Raw genomic sequence first — 16,209 nt, forward strand, 5'->3', positions numbered from 1 at the left:
ACCTAACAGACTGGAGATCTTTGCAGCATATTTTCTTAACACATTTTATTTTACTTTATCTTCTCAAAATGTATTTTATTCAAATTGCAAAGGAGCGTCCATTAATCACGTGAGCAATTTCTAAGAATTTTTAGACTCCTCCTTACCCTTAGTAATACGTGGTGATATTTAAAATTAACCCCCCTCCCTCACCAAACATCACATGTATTTTTAATGCATACCTAAAATTCGTAAAATTTTTGAATATTTTTAAAATGTATTTTTTTTCAAATTGGAGTAAAAGTAATTGTTATCAATTAATTTAATCTTTTTAACACATTTTACTCTAAAAATGTGTGTTCTATCTAACTCGTAAGGCGGCGTCCATTAATAAAATGAGCTCTAAGAATTTTTAGACCCCTTTTTAGGTGATATTTAAAATTAACCCACCTCCCTCACCAAATATCTCGTGTATTCTTAATACCTAAAAATCGTAAATTTTTTATAATAATATTTTTTCAAAAATTATGTATTTTTTTAAATTCGAAGTAAAAAATAAATACACGTGATATACTCTACCCCTTTCCAAGTGACATTTTGTAATTTTTTGTCAACCCTTCCCTTTTCCTTTAAGGTCCACGTGATTAATTAACGTCCCCTAAGTATGTTATCAATGGTGATGAGCTGTGATCAAAATTCAGCAAATAATCACAAAGAATTGGCCTGACTAGTCATTACCAAGAGCCAATCACCGCAATTTCCAAATATCTTTTCAAAAACTTTTAAATTTTCAAAATTGGTTAAAGATTTGTTCCTAAAACGTTGACGATTCTTTTTGCATTTTTCTGCAACTTCTAAAGAAACAGCTCGACCAATCGCACAAAAAAAAATAATCAAGATTAGTTCTTACCGAGATTCAACAAAAGAACTTTAAATTTTTGAAATAGATTCCGACGTTTTTGAGAAAACGATGAAAGACTAAATTTCGACTCACATAAACATATAAATACACATACAAATTTCCAATTTTGGTGGTAAACGACTCAGAACGACTTGAAACGTTGAGGAAACTTGGAAACTATCCAACCGGATTTTCCGGTAAAAAAGTACACTTTTTCGGAAGTTAGTAATAATATCATGCAAAACTTTATTATTAATCGACATTTATAATCTTTATTATAAATGATGCAACAAAATACATCAATGGTATCAACACAAAATGAGAACTGATATTTGGTAAATTCGTGAATCTTCCGCACAATCCAATATAAAGTTTACTACAAGGTACTCCTTCGCAATCTGTGCAAACAATTCCTCTTTCAAATACCGGTTGTTTAACCACGTTGCCAGCGGGCATATAATAACAAAGCATACGATATCCCTTCCTAGGATATCTGAATTTGTTTGCAGCACAACCCACCTAGAAATGTATAGCATTATACATAAACTTAAACCTGTCTCAAATAATTTGTAATAATCTTGAAATTCTAAATACAAACCCTTTTGGATAAACTCCAAGCAACTTGTGTAAATGCATTTGCATGGCTTGGTAATAATCCATTTTCCAAATCGTACAGTCTTGTGTAGCGAGCCTACTAGAATATAAGAACAATAACTAGCTGTAAGTGGATTGCTGGAACTTCCTGTACCAAAAATTATTATTTTTTCTTTCTATTACTTCGAAAAAATAAGATTTTTGACAAACAATTAGACAAAAAATTACTTTTTTTCGAAAAAAAATTTTTTTTTAAATTTTTTTGACATGTTTTGAAAGATCTAAACTTTTTTTCAAAGCAATCGTACTGCTTTAACTGCATAAAGACGAAATATCAAACCGCGTAAGCGCCACGTCGACGTCTAACGCGTAAACATTGGTAGGGAACCCATAGGAATGTAAACCAAAATTATACTTATTGTTAAAATCTCTATAAAATATCTGATAATTTGATGTGCATATGCCTAATGATCATTTTTGACCGCCAAATGGCATTTTTTTTACTTTTTTCATTAGATCTCCGAAACCGCTAGACCAGCCTTTATAAAAATTTGATCGGTTCTTCACCTTGTCAATACAAGTAAAATGTTTTTTGAATTATTGAAATCGGATGCTCCGTTCTCTTAAAAACTGAGTTACCGTTTTCGGCACTTTTTGCCCCGTATCTTCGGAACGGCTAGACCTGACTTCGCCAAAAACTAATCAGCACGTCTCCTTATCAATACGAATCGAATGTTTTTTGAATTATTCAAATCGGTTGATCAGTGTTCCCGAAATCGTCGACGAAAATTTGTATCCGCACATACATACACACACGCACACACACACACACACACATACATCCATTTTTTCTAAGGTATGCCAAAATATTCAGAAACCTTTGAAACGTCGAGAAATGCAAAAATTTTCATTTTCGATTTTTTTGCGATACTATAACTTGCCCTACGGGAAGTTAAAAACTTTTGTAAATAAGAGGAAATACACAACTTTTGTAAATAAAGAAAATACATAAGCATAATACTAGACAACAGGAAAATTATCATCTAAAACGAATAAAAACCAGGGGGAACACTATTTGGAGTGCTATAAAATTACTCAATGGGTTTCCGAAAGAAATAAAGATGATCAAAGAAGAGAATCAATTTAAAATTAAGTTAAAAGAATATTATAAAAAAAAATTAGATCAATAAATTGACCTAAGCATGAATATAAATTTGATTGAATTATAAAATGATGTAATGACCATATCATCTATCACAATATGCTTTTCATACCTGAAAAAACCATTGCCTTAAAACTTGTGAAGCAAAATGTTTTGGGAAGACTAGAGAATATATTGTTAAAGAATTTTCACCAGCCAAAACCATGTCATCATTATATAAATTCATAGGGCATATAGTTGGCGTTTCTTCGCAATCTGTAAGACGCATCTGAAAAAACGGTTAATTTTTAAATCTTGAATAATTGCTTAGAGTATATCAGGGCAAGATTGAAAGAGAAATTCATGTTATGTTAACATATTTAAATTTTCAAAATCTCATACCCGTGCCATCTCCTCTAATTCATAATCCCAAGCCAGTGCATTCATATCAGCTACTGGACCAACAGCTCTTGAAAGAGCAACTCTATTTCGGACCGCGTTGTGGGCTTGCAACATCAACATACGAATAGAATCGGTGTGTGGTATTTCATGAAACCCACGCTTTCTGTAAAAAAAATATATATATTTCAGTTTTACAATCAACCCTTTTGACATCTTCTTAGCGACCTGTGTGTACGAGAGTCGTCTATAGACTAATACATGTTTGTATTAACTATACATTGTTAGACTTACCTATTTAGTATTAATAAGATGTACAATACTCACATACATTGTTCCGATTTTGCTTGAGATTTTCTCAAACTCCTCTCGCACAAATAATTATTAACATCCAATACTGTTCCATTGCTCAATTGACAGGGGTAGTTGCAATAATCAATTTTTTTAGTGCCATTAGACAACGGTTGTCGAAATTTTTCACCTAGTATCTTGCTATCAAAGACACTTATCATAAGAATTATAATAGTAAAGTAATAAATCATGCTGCGTAATTAATACATGTGTAATTATATATTTAACATAACTGTCAGTACTGGATAGATTTTCTTTTTGTTTTTATAAAAAAGAAACACAATTTTTTAAATGATTAAATACTCTTTTGTTATGCAACATCAGATTGTGTATCCTATGCATTTATGTCCATGAATACAATGAATAGGATATTGGCAAAATCTGAAACTAATAATAAAATTTGATAATTGTGAAAACTAAACGATTCCAGTTTCAAAATAATCTTTAATTTCCAAATTTTATTATACACCAATAAGATTAGTTAATATAATTCAATGATACAAAAACAAACTAGGTAACTTTTCATTATTACATTACGGTGATTTAATGATATTTTTTATATTGTCAACCATATAAATCAATGGAATGTAATTCTTTTTTCAAATTTTAGGATACTTACCTCAAGGCAATTAATTTAATATATTTAGACATCTCTAGCTTGCTATGTCGTAGTATGTAATCATTATGCAAAATAAACAGGTGTTCAATCACACAAGTTTGTGCATATTCATATATTATAACATTCATTTTTGGAACATTTATATAACTTAACGTCAAATTAACCAATATTATCCAGTTTAGTTTATATAGATTTTGTAACATGATAAACATTACAACTTATAACCAAACAAACCAATTAATATTGAAAAAATATGACATGCAGTTTTATATACTAACAAAATAATGTGTTCCCAAGAACAATCAAATAAGATCATGTTACAAAATACTTGTAATTAATTTTTTTACAGAGTTCGGATTGTTAGCTCATGGACAGTTGTCCCAAAGCCAAGAGTCGTTCAACTGCTGCATTTATATCTCCAAAAGTGGCAACGAGAGCTGAAATAAAAAAATAAACATGACATGAATAATTAGAATATAATAAAATGATATAAAAGATAGTAGTAATAATACTATTACAAATACAAAAACAAAGAACAGCAAAAATAAAAGAATACTTCTAGTTTTATTGCTTTTCCTTAAAACCAAATGATTTTTTTTTGTATTTATTATAGTAATATAGATATAAAATATAACATTTTTGGCAAATATATAATGGAAGGATAACTGACCAGTACCAGCTCCTGACAATAATCAATTTAAGTATTTTATCTAGCCTATGATTGTAAATTCATAGACAAATTTGTAATTAAAAATATTTTATTATAAAACATCAGTAGTGAAGAATATTCAATTCATGGAAGTGTCTCATAATTTCTCATTTCATTTTGCATTACCATACATAACATACTATTTAAAACAATGGAAGAAATGAAAAGCTGTAACTAATAATATAAGTATGTATTTTTTGTTTACCTTGTAAATTAGCTTCCCTGTTAACAAATCCCATAGCTGATAGTTGTTCCAATTGTGAGCTATATCGTTCTTCCGGTGGTATATCAGGATTATTGCCTGATGCCATTGATCCCATCATACGAGACATAAATTGGGAAAAGACATCTGAATTAGGAGCTCCCTGACCTGGTGTAGAAGTTGCCGAGCCTGTTGTAGGAAGTGGTGTTGTGGTTCCGGTTTCTGTAGGAGGGCGTGTTCCTAATCCACTCATTAAACCAGGGGCTACAGCATTTAGTTGCTCCATTCCTTGTTGAATCTGCATTATCGCATTTAAGGCCTGTGAAATAAAAAGTAAAGTTCAACATTCAATATGCATGGTATTATAATTATATTAAGTGTAGGCATTTTATTTGTTGCTTCCTGCTTTAAAATAATAAAAAGTTATTCAATAATTAGAAAATGCTAATAATCACATCATATATCAGATATTTCTTGCAATATATTTGATTACATAAGCTCTATTATTGTTAACTTACTTGGGGGTTAGACATCATGCTCTGGACCTCAGGATTTTGCATTTGCTGCAATAATTGTGGCATCATTCCAGACATCTGCTGCTGCAATTGTGGATTACCAGCTAGCAAAGGGCTCTGACCCAATAAATTAGAAGCCATAGCCGGATCACGTGACAAAGCTTCCATTAAAGTACGCATGTATGGCGCATTCAACATTGATTGCATCATTTGAGGATTTTCTGCCATCTATCAAAAAAAAAAAATTACCTGTAGAACTATGTTAAATGTAACAAAAAGAATAAAATAATTAAACTTAATGATATCTTTAAAAACATACTTGTTGCATTAAACTTTGCAACCCTGGTGGATTCAATAGAGGACTGCGTGCAGTATTCGTATTGGATCCTTGACTGCCTCCCCCTCCTTCACTTGAGCCCCAAGGATTTGGCAGAGGAGCTCGATTTTCTGTACCTTGCTGTGGATTGTTGTCAGAACCTCCACTACCTAATTATAATAATAAGATGTTTTAAATATTTGCAAGCAATAAATAATTAAATCTCATGGTTTGACATAAAAAATTTACTTGTGTTAGTATTACTAAAGGAATGTCGGCTCAAACCCTCTGTAGCAGCATTTAGTAAAGGTTCCTGAACATCACGATACATTCTCTGTAGTGCATTATAGCCACCTGGGGCACTCTCAAGATTTGACATAGCACGATCTTGAGATCTAGTCAATTCTTGCAACATTGATGGATTTCGAGCTAATTCCATGGTTTGACGGAGCAACTCAGGATTGTTGAGCATGTGAGAAATCTCTGGATTGCGCTAGTAATTGAGATTATTTTACATATTACTTATTAGGAAAATAATTGTACATATTGTTTGATCAAAATAATTAAAAAGTAACCTTGAAGTAGAGCGTAAAAAATTTATATTATCAAGTATATAAAACACAGCCTTTCATCCTTATGAAAAAAAAACAGCAGTTGACTAACGAATTATATTTAAACATGTACATTAAAATTTGCAAATATCAATTATTTTATTTGTCATTTGGTTTTTATATTCAAGATATACTTATTAAAATAATCGTATTAAAATATATAATATTTTGAAATAGCAAATAGCAACTTCAAAGATATTGTTTCCAAATTATAAATTAAGACCAAATGATACTAACTTGCATTAAATCTTGCATTTGAGGATTAGATGTAATTAAGGTTCTCATGTTCTCAGGATCATTCATCAACTGCTGAACAAGTGGATTATCTAAAACATTTCTTAACATATCGGGGTTAGTCATGAGTTCATTTTGCATCCGTGCTTGTAAATCCATGAATGAACCTTGACCTAAACCCAATGACTCTAATCCAACTAAACCTCCTAGTGAATTTAATCCAAAAGGTGTCGCACTGATATCAGCTGAAACAAAATTTAAAATATTGGAATAAATTTCAAATATCAAAACTAATTGAAATTAAGGTTATAGTTATATGTACTGTCTTAATTTTTGTGCACCAGTATTATTCATATCAAAATAATTACATAACATTTATATCTACACATTGATAAAAAAAACTCTATTATTTCAGATATAAATAAAATAGCAAAAAATGATTAATACACATGGTTTTATAATTGCACAATGTGTCATGGTAAACAAACATGTGATGATGAAATATCATCGTCAAAATAAACTGTTTCCATTATATTATCAAGGTCTTTTAAGTACCTGGAGGTCTCTGAGCTGCCCTTTCTGGCTCAGGCCTTGGAGGAGTTTTGATAACTAAATGTACAGTAAGACCATCCTTAATATTGTGACCTTTCAAAGTATCAGTATCCTTCATTATCTTTCCCGCAAAAATAAGACATAATTGCTCAGGTTCTGCGTTGAATTTCTGAGCAACCAAAGTTTTGAACTGGAAATAATAATTATGCAGATTAGATTGAAAATTATGATGCATCATCGATATGTATTGCGAAAAAATATGACATTTAATAAACATAATTGATTTCAAACACATACGTCTTTAATTTCGGCATCTTCCTCAACTTCCACTGTTTGTTTCTCTTTTGGTGTTTTAACAGTGACATTAATTTTCTTAGAAGTTTCTTGATTTTCCGCCATTATGTCGGCTTACGATGACTGAAACTTTTTACATTGCCAAAGTGATAGTGTTGCCCAACTGAACTTATTGAGATTATTACTAAACGTCAAATCAAAACGTCATACACAGAATTTGCGCGAAGTTGGTAACAATTTGACAATAAATTTTAATCTAGTAATCTAGTAAAATAAAAGTAGCCGATTTTGACAAGCCTACTTGAATCTCACATTTAAAATGATTGATAAAAGAGATGTTTAAGGTCTATTCTACAATTCTGACAATAATATTTTTGAAGTACCCGTTTATTTTTGATGTCGAGAAAGCAATAATTAAATAATTATAGAAATTATAGAAGAATATTGATTCTTAGCTTGTCTAGGGTGGGATTTGTAGACAGTTAGAGCTCACGTAGCAGTCGAGGAATAGACCTTAGGTCATTAGGTCTTGTAGTATCTCGACTGTAGGCATTAGGGTTATTTACTTTTTTATGCACCTGCTTGCAATTTTCCTAAAGACGCGTACTTCATGAGGTGTCATGAGGTATCAGGAGCTGTCAAAATCAAGTTAAAACAAATGGCTGCCGCTATTTGAATAATGAGACGAAGTCAAAGGCGCGAAATTCAATTAGAAAATCTAAATTTTATCAATCTTACTGATGTTTATCATTTTTTGTTCAAAGCAAAAAGATTTGTTGGAGATATATAAGAATATAAGATATAACCATAAGACTTACAAGGGCAATATGTAATGCCCTCCCTAGATAAAAGAAGGGTATGTGTAATGCAAACCTAATCCACGAGAGTCCAATATTAAATACTTTCACTAATTTGATTTATAAAGAAAAACTATGAACTATAAACGTATTATCATTTAAAATAATAGAGGAATTAAACGTAATTTTAACGTAAACAAAATATTTATAATTATCTTTAGCCATGATAACAGGGATTATCAACAACTGTCAAATGAAGATGTCACTTTGAGATCGAGTTTATAAATATTTTTATAATTGTATTTCTGCTAGTATATAAAAAATAATGTCTTTTTTCTGCACGGTATTAGTTCGTAGACCTCCAAAGTTATTATTCCCTATTAGAGTTTCTTTTTTGCACAATGATATTGAAAATACTAAAATTGATGGAGAACCAGATTTGTTTGAAAATGAATTTTGGAATAATCGTATCTCCACAACTCCTTTTCAAAAGAATCTGTTAAGCTTGGGAAGTGCAGTGGCTTCTTTAGTCGATCCACACAGGTGCCAAAGTAGTTCTTAATATACAAATGATTTTTTAAACTTCTAAATATGCACCTATTTCAGTGCAGACATGACATGATAGCATGCTTAGGTGAAGTTTCTGGACAAAAGGCTTTATCAAACATTTATGACAAAATGAGGAATTGTTCAGAAGGCAATGCAGTTCTTAAAGATAGGCCACGAATTAATTCGAAAACAGTAGATCTGAAGGCTTTAAAAAATTTACCTGCCAATACATTTGGTCAAATATATTATAAATTTTTAGAAGATAATAAAGTGACACCTGATTCAAGATTAACTGTTCAGTTTTTAGATGATGTTGAATTAGGATATGTTATGCAAAGATATAGGGAATGCCATGATCTTTATCATGCTGTACTTGGAATGCCAACACATATGCTGGGTGAAGTAGGTTTACTTATTTTAATTAAGAAATTATACTCCAAAATTATATTTTATATACAATATCTTGCAGGTAACAGTAAAATGGATAGAAGCTTTAAATAACGAATTACCCATGTGTATAGGTGGAGCACTTTTTGGTGCTTTGAGATTACGTCCCAAACAGAGAATGATGTACAAAAACTATTACTTGCCATGGGCAATAAAAGTTGGCCAAGCGATGCCACCTCTTATGTGTATATATTGGGAAAAACGATGGGATCAGCCAATTGATGATTTAAGAAGAGAGTTAAATATAGAAATGTTAAAACTTCCTAAATAAAATTGTAATACCATATTTATTTAAAATAGTTATTATATTTTTTATCAAATAAAATATATTTTATTCAATGCTATATTGCACTTATTGCTCTGGTTACAATAGTTTTTTTAGGCTCTGATAAAAAATTCAGAAGTTCTTCTAAAAGATCGATTGGGGCTTCCAGCTTATGTAATTGCAAAATAAGTTTATCTATTGGAATAGGAGTAGAAACTTGTCTTTTCTTTAGAAAGCCCTATAACACAATTATATGAAATAAGTTATAATCTTTAAAAATAGACAGAATCAACCCAAATACATCAACTTACTGTTTTTATATACAGTGTTCTTATGGAATGCCAATCCTGTTTAATACTTCGGGCCAATATTACAGTCCAATCATATTGCATAGAAGAAATGTGTTGGAGTTTTGCAAATACTTTAGGATCATATTTACTACCTGTATCATGATCATTCCAATGATTCATACACAACCAATATAAAACTTGAATCACTGTTAATCCTAAAGAATTTGTAGTACATCTTATAGAATTTTCTACCTGCCACTCTAAAAAAAAAAAACAAATAAAAAAGTAATATGATGAATAAATGAATAAAAACATTATACTATTAAATAAATTTTTTTCTACAAAAGTATTACGCTTTTCTCAAAAGAGTCATAAAAAATAGTAAAATTTTAACTTATGCAAAATCTGGAATTGAGACCAACTGATTTCTATTAATATATATTTTAACTATTTTATTGATAAAAATACTTTGTCTGATATATTGTAACATCTAATATTTCTTGTTTATAAAAATATATAATATTATAAAGTTTACCAAGCAAACTAATATATTTTGCAATAGTATTTGCAATAAAGCTGCAAACATTAGGTTGTGTACAATGACTTGTGTATAACATATTGAGTTTTTTCAGTCTAGTTTGAAGTGGTTGTGACATGATTAATTGAAACTGATGCGTCTGAAATAAACAAATATATTCATTATCAAGTTATTTACAAAGATAATAATTGCATTGCTAATTAACACATTTTCTTACCACTGTTTCATTTGATTTTCCAAGCATACTGTAATAAAAGTCATAATTAACAATCAATTAAAATGATATTAGATAAATCCATTGTTATACCAACACTAATAAATCTGTTAGTGCGCTGCTTTGATTTCTATCAATTAGGTATGAAATATAATTTTGAACAGCAAGCGTTCTTGTACGCAAAACATCTTGAAAAATCTTTCTATTCACAGTCTTTTGAATCCAGAGTACAGCCTAAATAATCACTTGAAATCAAACTATAATTTAAGTTTTCTTTGCAAAAATATATTACAATTTTACCATTAGAATAGAATCTCCATCACCAAATTTAATAGCCTCATCTAATATAGATATTTTATCGTTCAAACTTTTACAATTTTCTAAAACAAAAGGTCTTTGAAATAATACAAATTTCAGCAGATCACAGGGAGCCGGTCCTTGGGTTATATCATCAAGGCAACGTTTAAACTTATCGTTAGACCTTACAGAATTATTAGCACTTTCTCCAGATTGTACTTGTAATACTGAAAGCAAATAACTTGATAAATACTTAAAATTTAAGACCAAACTATTCTTCTTTTGTTGAATTCGTAAAATTGGTTTAGCAATGAAAAAGATTTTTAATGAAATCTATTTGCAATAGATTAGCACTTCATTATTTACTTTCTCAACAATACTTTACAAATTTCTATTCTTAATGAGGTCGAAAAATTGTACTAACTGCATTGTAAAGCATCATCACTAATAATAGTGTGCAGTGGAATATTAGTCGAGAACAGTGTGGGTTGTGTGTCTTTTACATCAATTTCATTAGATATATCAGCTCTTATTCGCATTGCTAATTGCTCAAAAGGTTGACTATTGTCCAGAGTGCTAAATTTAATTTCCTACAATATAAGATATTTACATAAAATAGAATTGCATAAATTAAAAACAAAGTTTTATAGCTTACATGTTCATCATCAAAACTAAATGCTTGCACTCGCGACACTTCCCAGTAATCTGAATCTTCTGATGGGCCTGACATTTTTCTAAAATAGTATTTATGTAAATGAAAGACAATAATAAAACATTCTCAGTTGAAAACGTTTGATCTTGATTTTTGACAGATGTACAGAAAAGTCAAATATTAATATTCTTACATTCACGGCGGTTATTTTAGGCGGTGGCGACATCTGACACAGAACCATATGAACCCGGTAGTCACTACGTAGTTCCTCACGAATTGGGAACGATTTTTCATAGAGGCGCTGCATGCAATTGCTTAGGAATCTTAGATGATTCCCATTGGATTCCTTTATACGCTATTATATACAATTATGGTCCCGGCTTAGGAGAAATATCAATATATACATTTATATATGCAATTTCCAAACAAACTACGACAACTGCCCCATATATAATGATGGAAAAATCAATATATACATTTATATATCCAATTCCCATACAAACCAAGGCAACTACATCATATATAACGGTGTAAAAATCAATATATACATTTATATATCCAATTTTCATGCAAACTAAGGCAGCTTGTCCAAATATAATGATGGAAAAACCAATATATACTTTTATATATCCAATTTTCATGCAAACTAAGGCAGCTAGTCCATATATAATGATGTAAAATCAATATATACATTTATATATCCAATTTCCAAACAAACTACGACAACAGCCCCATAAATAATGATGGAAAAATCAATATTTACATTTATATATCCAATTTTCATATAAACTACGACAGCTAGGTCTTATATAATGATGGAAAAACTAATATATACATTTATATATCCAATTTACATACAGACCCATGCAGTTAGGCCACATTTAATGATGGAAAAATCAATATATACATTTATATATACAATTTCCATGCAAACTAAGGCAGCTAGTCTATATAAAATGATGGAAAAATTAATATATACATTTATATATTCAATTTACATACAGACTCATGCAGTTAGGCCATATATGATGATGGAAAAATCAATATATACATTTATATATCCAATTCCCATACAAACTAAGGCAGCTAGATCATATATAACGATAGAAAAATCAATATATATATTTATATATCCATTTTTCATACAAACTACGGCAGCTAGTTTATATAAAATGATGGAAAAATCAACATATACATTTATATATCCAATTTCTATACTTTTAGAAAATACTTACTTAAGGTTGTATTAGAACACGTGTTCGATTTTCAATGTGTAATAAGTCTATATGTGTATATATGTAATATAAGTAAAATTACCGACAAGTAAATTATTATTACTTGCTTAAATATAAATCATGTACAAATTTAAGATTCAGAAAATAATATTCGCCTATGAATGGCAAAAAATATATATAAGTTGGTCTTACATATTAAACTCGCTGAAATAACTAATATGTTGTAATATAATTATAATATTTTTCAAAACATATTAAAATTATATTTTAAATTATATTATGGTAATCATTATATATAATTAATATAAGTCTATATATAGACCATTGTGCATACCAAATTTATATGCCCGATTTATAGATAATAAAAGATAATCTTTCAATTTCGATATCTAAATGAATTCTGGATCAAATAAAAAACTAATTAAGAAACACATATAGATCAAAAAGCACATTAAAATTTTCTTCAATTTTGAATCAAATCAATTGGACAACAAATATTTCGTGCAGAACACTAAAATTACCTATTTCGCAGGCCACTTATCAATTATAAACAAAAATATTTTTGTAATTTTAAAAGTGTTCGAATTAAAACTGTAATTCTATTTTGGTAATAAATGATTCATTAAGAAATGTAGAAATTGACCCTTTATGTCCTAAGAAAGTTATTTATCGCAAATTTCGATCAGTTTGACACTTTCTAAAATACTTCCCAATGAATATAAAGAGGTAGTGAAGTTCAGGAAGAATCATAACATATCAGCCATTCCAAAGAGAACAACAGGTAAGAAAATTAATAATATTTTATAATAATGTATTTAAATAATAATTGAATTTGTTCCGTTCGTGAAGTCTTTGTGTGTATTAAATATTTTTGTAACAAAACTATAGATTTCATGCTATTTATACATATTTTATCTATAAATAATTTTATTTTTGAATGTTATTATTAATTATATAATTAATAATAAACAGGAATTGTTTTTATAAAACTTACCAGTTAGTCCTCTCACTGCTTGTGGATTGTATATTGTTTCTCACTGCTTGTTATCTGTCTACACATATTTAATTATCATATTTTTTTTAGTGATTCGCAATGGCTGTAATAAAATGTGGATTAGTTTTCGCAATAATGGCGATATGCATCGCTTCTTCAAATTGCTTTGATATTGGACGTATATTCGGAATGAAAGCTGTTGCAGAAGTTGACGCCAAATCACCACCAGCCAATGAATATGCCGAGTCTGCCGCTGATGACTTCGACCTGCCCACCAAGAAGCCATTATTGAGCCTCTCCAACCTCCCAGGATTACCGACCTTGCACATCGGTGAAAAACCACAGGATGGCAAACCGCAAAAACCCACCGTCAAGTAAGTGATCAAAATTAATTAAATTGTTAGTTGATAATTATAAATGTCTTTGAGTAAAAATCAACGCGAGGAGTCATCTAGTTACATCGACTTTTTAACTTCCCGTAGGGTAGTAATGGGCCAAAAATCAAAAATGAATATTTATTGCATATCTTCACGTTTTGAAGGTTTCTGAACATTTTGGCATACCCCAGAAAAAATTGATATGTGTGTACGCATTTTTTCGTCCACGTTTTCGGGTGCACGGATCAACCAATTTGAATGATTCCATTCCTATTGATAGGGAGATGTGAAAATTCGTTTTTGGCACAGGCAGATCCAGCCGCTACGGAGATACGAAGCAAAGAGTGCAGGAAATAACCTCCAAATCCAAAAACATTCAATTCGTAATGATAGGGAAAAGTAGTGATTAATTTTTGGCAATGGCACGTCCAGCCGTTTCGGAGGTACCGAGCAAAATGTGCAAAAATGGCATTTTTTGATAAAACTAATGATTCAAAAAACTTCCTTGTTATGTTGACAAAACAATTGATTGCCTTAAGGCACGATGCCATACACCACTAGTTAAACTTCCGACGCCATTTTTGAAAAAAAAGTCGACGAAAAATCAAATTTCGATTCATATATACATACAATTTTTCCAAATTAGGTCCCAAATAATTTTAAATTTTTTGAAAGTCGAAAAATAAAATGTGTAAGCCAGACTTTCTGGCAAAAACCAACTCCTACGGGAAGTTCAAAATGCACCAAACAGATTCAGATTGACCGGTTGCCATCTAAATACAGTGTAAAAAGAGAAGTTTGAGTACCATAGCGGTATGGAAGTCCTGATTGCAAGCGAGAACTGTAATAATTGTTGTTAATAAAATAGTAGATTATTGTATAAAATGATTTGATTTTGTTGAGCCCAACTTTCAATAAAATTGTTTTTACATTTGCGACTATTTTTCCTTTACAGGCCTCCAATTACGGTAAACTTTCCAACACTATCATTACCGCAACTGCCACAGTTACCTCAATTTCCACAAAAGAAACCGGCACCAAAAGTTACAAAAACGGTCTTCGTGGAAATTACCAAAAGAATCACACGCAATCCAGTTTGCATAACCGCCTATCCAGGAAAAGTTCCTTGCGGACACGTTGCTGCCCACAATGGACCCCACAATAATGATTATTACGGACATTATCCAAAATCTGAAAATAACAATGAAGAACGCGAAGAATCATTTGAGAGCGAAGAAGAAAGTGTTTATATCGAGCCAACTGCAGCATTACGCATGCCTGAAGCAACAGCTTTGTGGTATGGTGATGATATTGCTGATGAAGACATGGAACCATCAGAATTGCGCCAAGGAAAATATTTGGAGTTCCGCCGAACACCAATTGTGGATACACCAGTAGAATTAATTGACACTGAAGCCGTTGATGACGAAGAAGTAGAATATCCCAGATTTATAGATCAGTTGATGGGACGTGGCAAGAAGCAAACGGTTACCAAGACTTTGTTTGTCACAAAAGTACAGAACGTAATTGATAACAGAGTCACAGCAACTTTGATAGCCGAAAACTGTATTCCTAAAGACGATAGGTTTCCGAAGTGTCGCCCTACACACCATAAACCAGGACATGACAATGTAGGAGGGAATCATTATCATCATACTAAGCCTCATGTCGCAAAGCCACAAAGTCCTATTCAAAACAATTCGCAACATCATGGAAAACCATCCTCATATTATCATTCTGGTATCGTAAAGGAAATTGATGACACTAATGTGGAGAAGCAAAACTCAGATAAAGTTGAATTTGAGAAAACTGTAGAAAGCATAGCAGATATTGTTAGTGCCGTTCAGAAGAAAGAGGCTGCTTATGAAGAATAATAACTTATTTTTAGTGTAATGATATAGTTTTATAAATTTATTTATTTCGATAATTTATTTATTTGGTAATTTATATTGAAAAAAATGTATATAATATATACTGTAATTTATATGAAAAAAAAAAAACAAAGCAATTTAATTTTGTTTTTTAATTTTTAATTCGATTTAATTTTTTCTCAGCTTTGGTATTAGATTAATGGATCTTGAAACATTTATTATTATAAAGCTAAGATTAACTAATTCAAATATAAAAATAGTGCCTA

At 30.5% G+C, this 16,209-nt stretch overlaps 4 protein-coding genes across 4 annotated transcripts; 1 reads left to right on the forward strand and 3 right to left on the reverse strand.

Moving 5' to 3' along the window:
• Nucleotides 1-1,132: 1,132 nt before the first annotated feature.
• Nucleotides 1,133-4,016, reverse strand: LOC113383452 (venom allergen 5-like). The gene is made up of 5 exons (XM_026621717.1): nucleotides 3,985-4,016; nucleotides 3,018-3,180; nucleotides 2,749-2,904; nucleotides 1,479-1,571; nucleotides 1,133-1,399 (listed from the first exon to the last, which is right to left on the reverse strand). The coding sequence occupies exons 1-5, from the start codon at nucleotides 4,014-4,016 to the stop codon at nucleotides 1,133-1,135; spliced, it is 711 nt and encodes a 236-aa protein (XP_026477502.1).
• Nucleotides 4,017-4,046: 30 nt separating this feature from the next.
• On the reverse strand, nucleotides 4,047-7,601 carry LOC113382783 (ubiquilin-1). The gene is made up of 8 exons (XM_026621012.1): nucleotides 7,421-7,601; nucleotides 7,127-7,313; nucleotides 6,575-6,816; nucleotides 5,976-6,219; nucleotides 5,730-5,896; nucleotides 5,414-5,638; nucleotides 4,899-5,214; nucleotides 4,047-4,421 (listed from the first exon to the last, which is right to left on the reverse strand). Exons 1-8 carry the CDS (start codon nucleotides 7,520-7,522, stop codon nucleotides 4,345-4,347), a joined length of 1,560 nt encoding a protein of 519 aa, XP_026476797.1. The 5' UTR covers nucleotides 7,523-7,601; the 3' UTR covers nucleotides 4,047-4,344.
• Nucleotides 7,602-8,539: 938 nt separating this feature from the next.
• On the forward strand, nucleotides 8,540-9,481 carry LOC113383453 (ubiquinone biosynthesis protein COQ4 homolog, mitochondrial). The gene is made up of 3 exons (XM_026621718.1): nucleotides 8,540-8,757; nucleotides 8,826-9,165; nucleotides 9,233-9,481. Exons 1-3 carry the CDS (start codon nucleotides 8,540-8,542, stop codon nucleotides 9,479-9,481), a joined length of 807 nt encoding a protein of 268 aa, XP_026477503.1.
• Nucleotides 9,482-9,551: 70 nt separating this feature from the next.
• LOC113383454 (spermatogenesis-defective protein 39 homolog) lies at nucleotides 9,552-11,623 on the reverse strand. The gene is made up of 8 exons (XM_026621719.1): nucleotides 11,470-11,623; nucleotides 11,239-11,404; nucleotides 10,818-11,041; nucleotides 10,615-10,751; nucleotides 10,521-10,548; nucleotides 10,301-10,442; nucleotides 9,787-10,025; nucleotides 9,552-9,713 (listed from the first exon to the last, which is right to left on the reverse strand). The coding sequence occupies exons 1-8, from the start codon at nucleotides 11,542-11,544 to the stop codon at nucleotides 9,552-9,554; spliced, it is 1,173 nt and encodes a 390-aa protein (XP_026477504.1). The 5' UTR covers nucleotides 11,545-11,623.
• Between the last annotated feature and the right edge of the window lie 4,586 nt (nucleotides 11,624-16,209).

Source organism: Ctenocephalides felis, unplaced genomic scaffold, assembly GCF_003426905.1.
Source record: "Ctenocephalides felis isolate EL2017-DRISC unplaced genomic scaffold, ASM342690v1 CF-g0.4_SCAFFOLD_03570, whole genome shotgun sequence".
Classification (NCBI taxonomy): domain Eukaryota; kingdom Metazoa; phylum Arthropoda; class Insecta; order Siphonaptera; family Pulicidae; genus Ctenocephalides; species Ctenocephalides felis.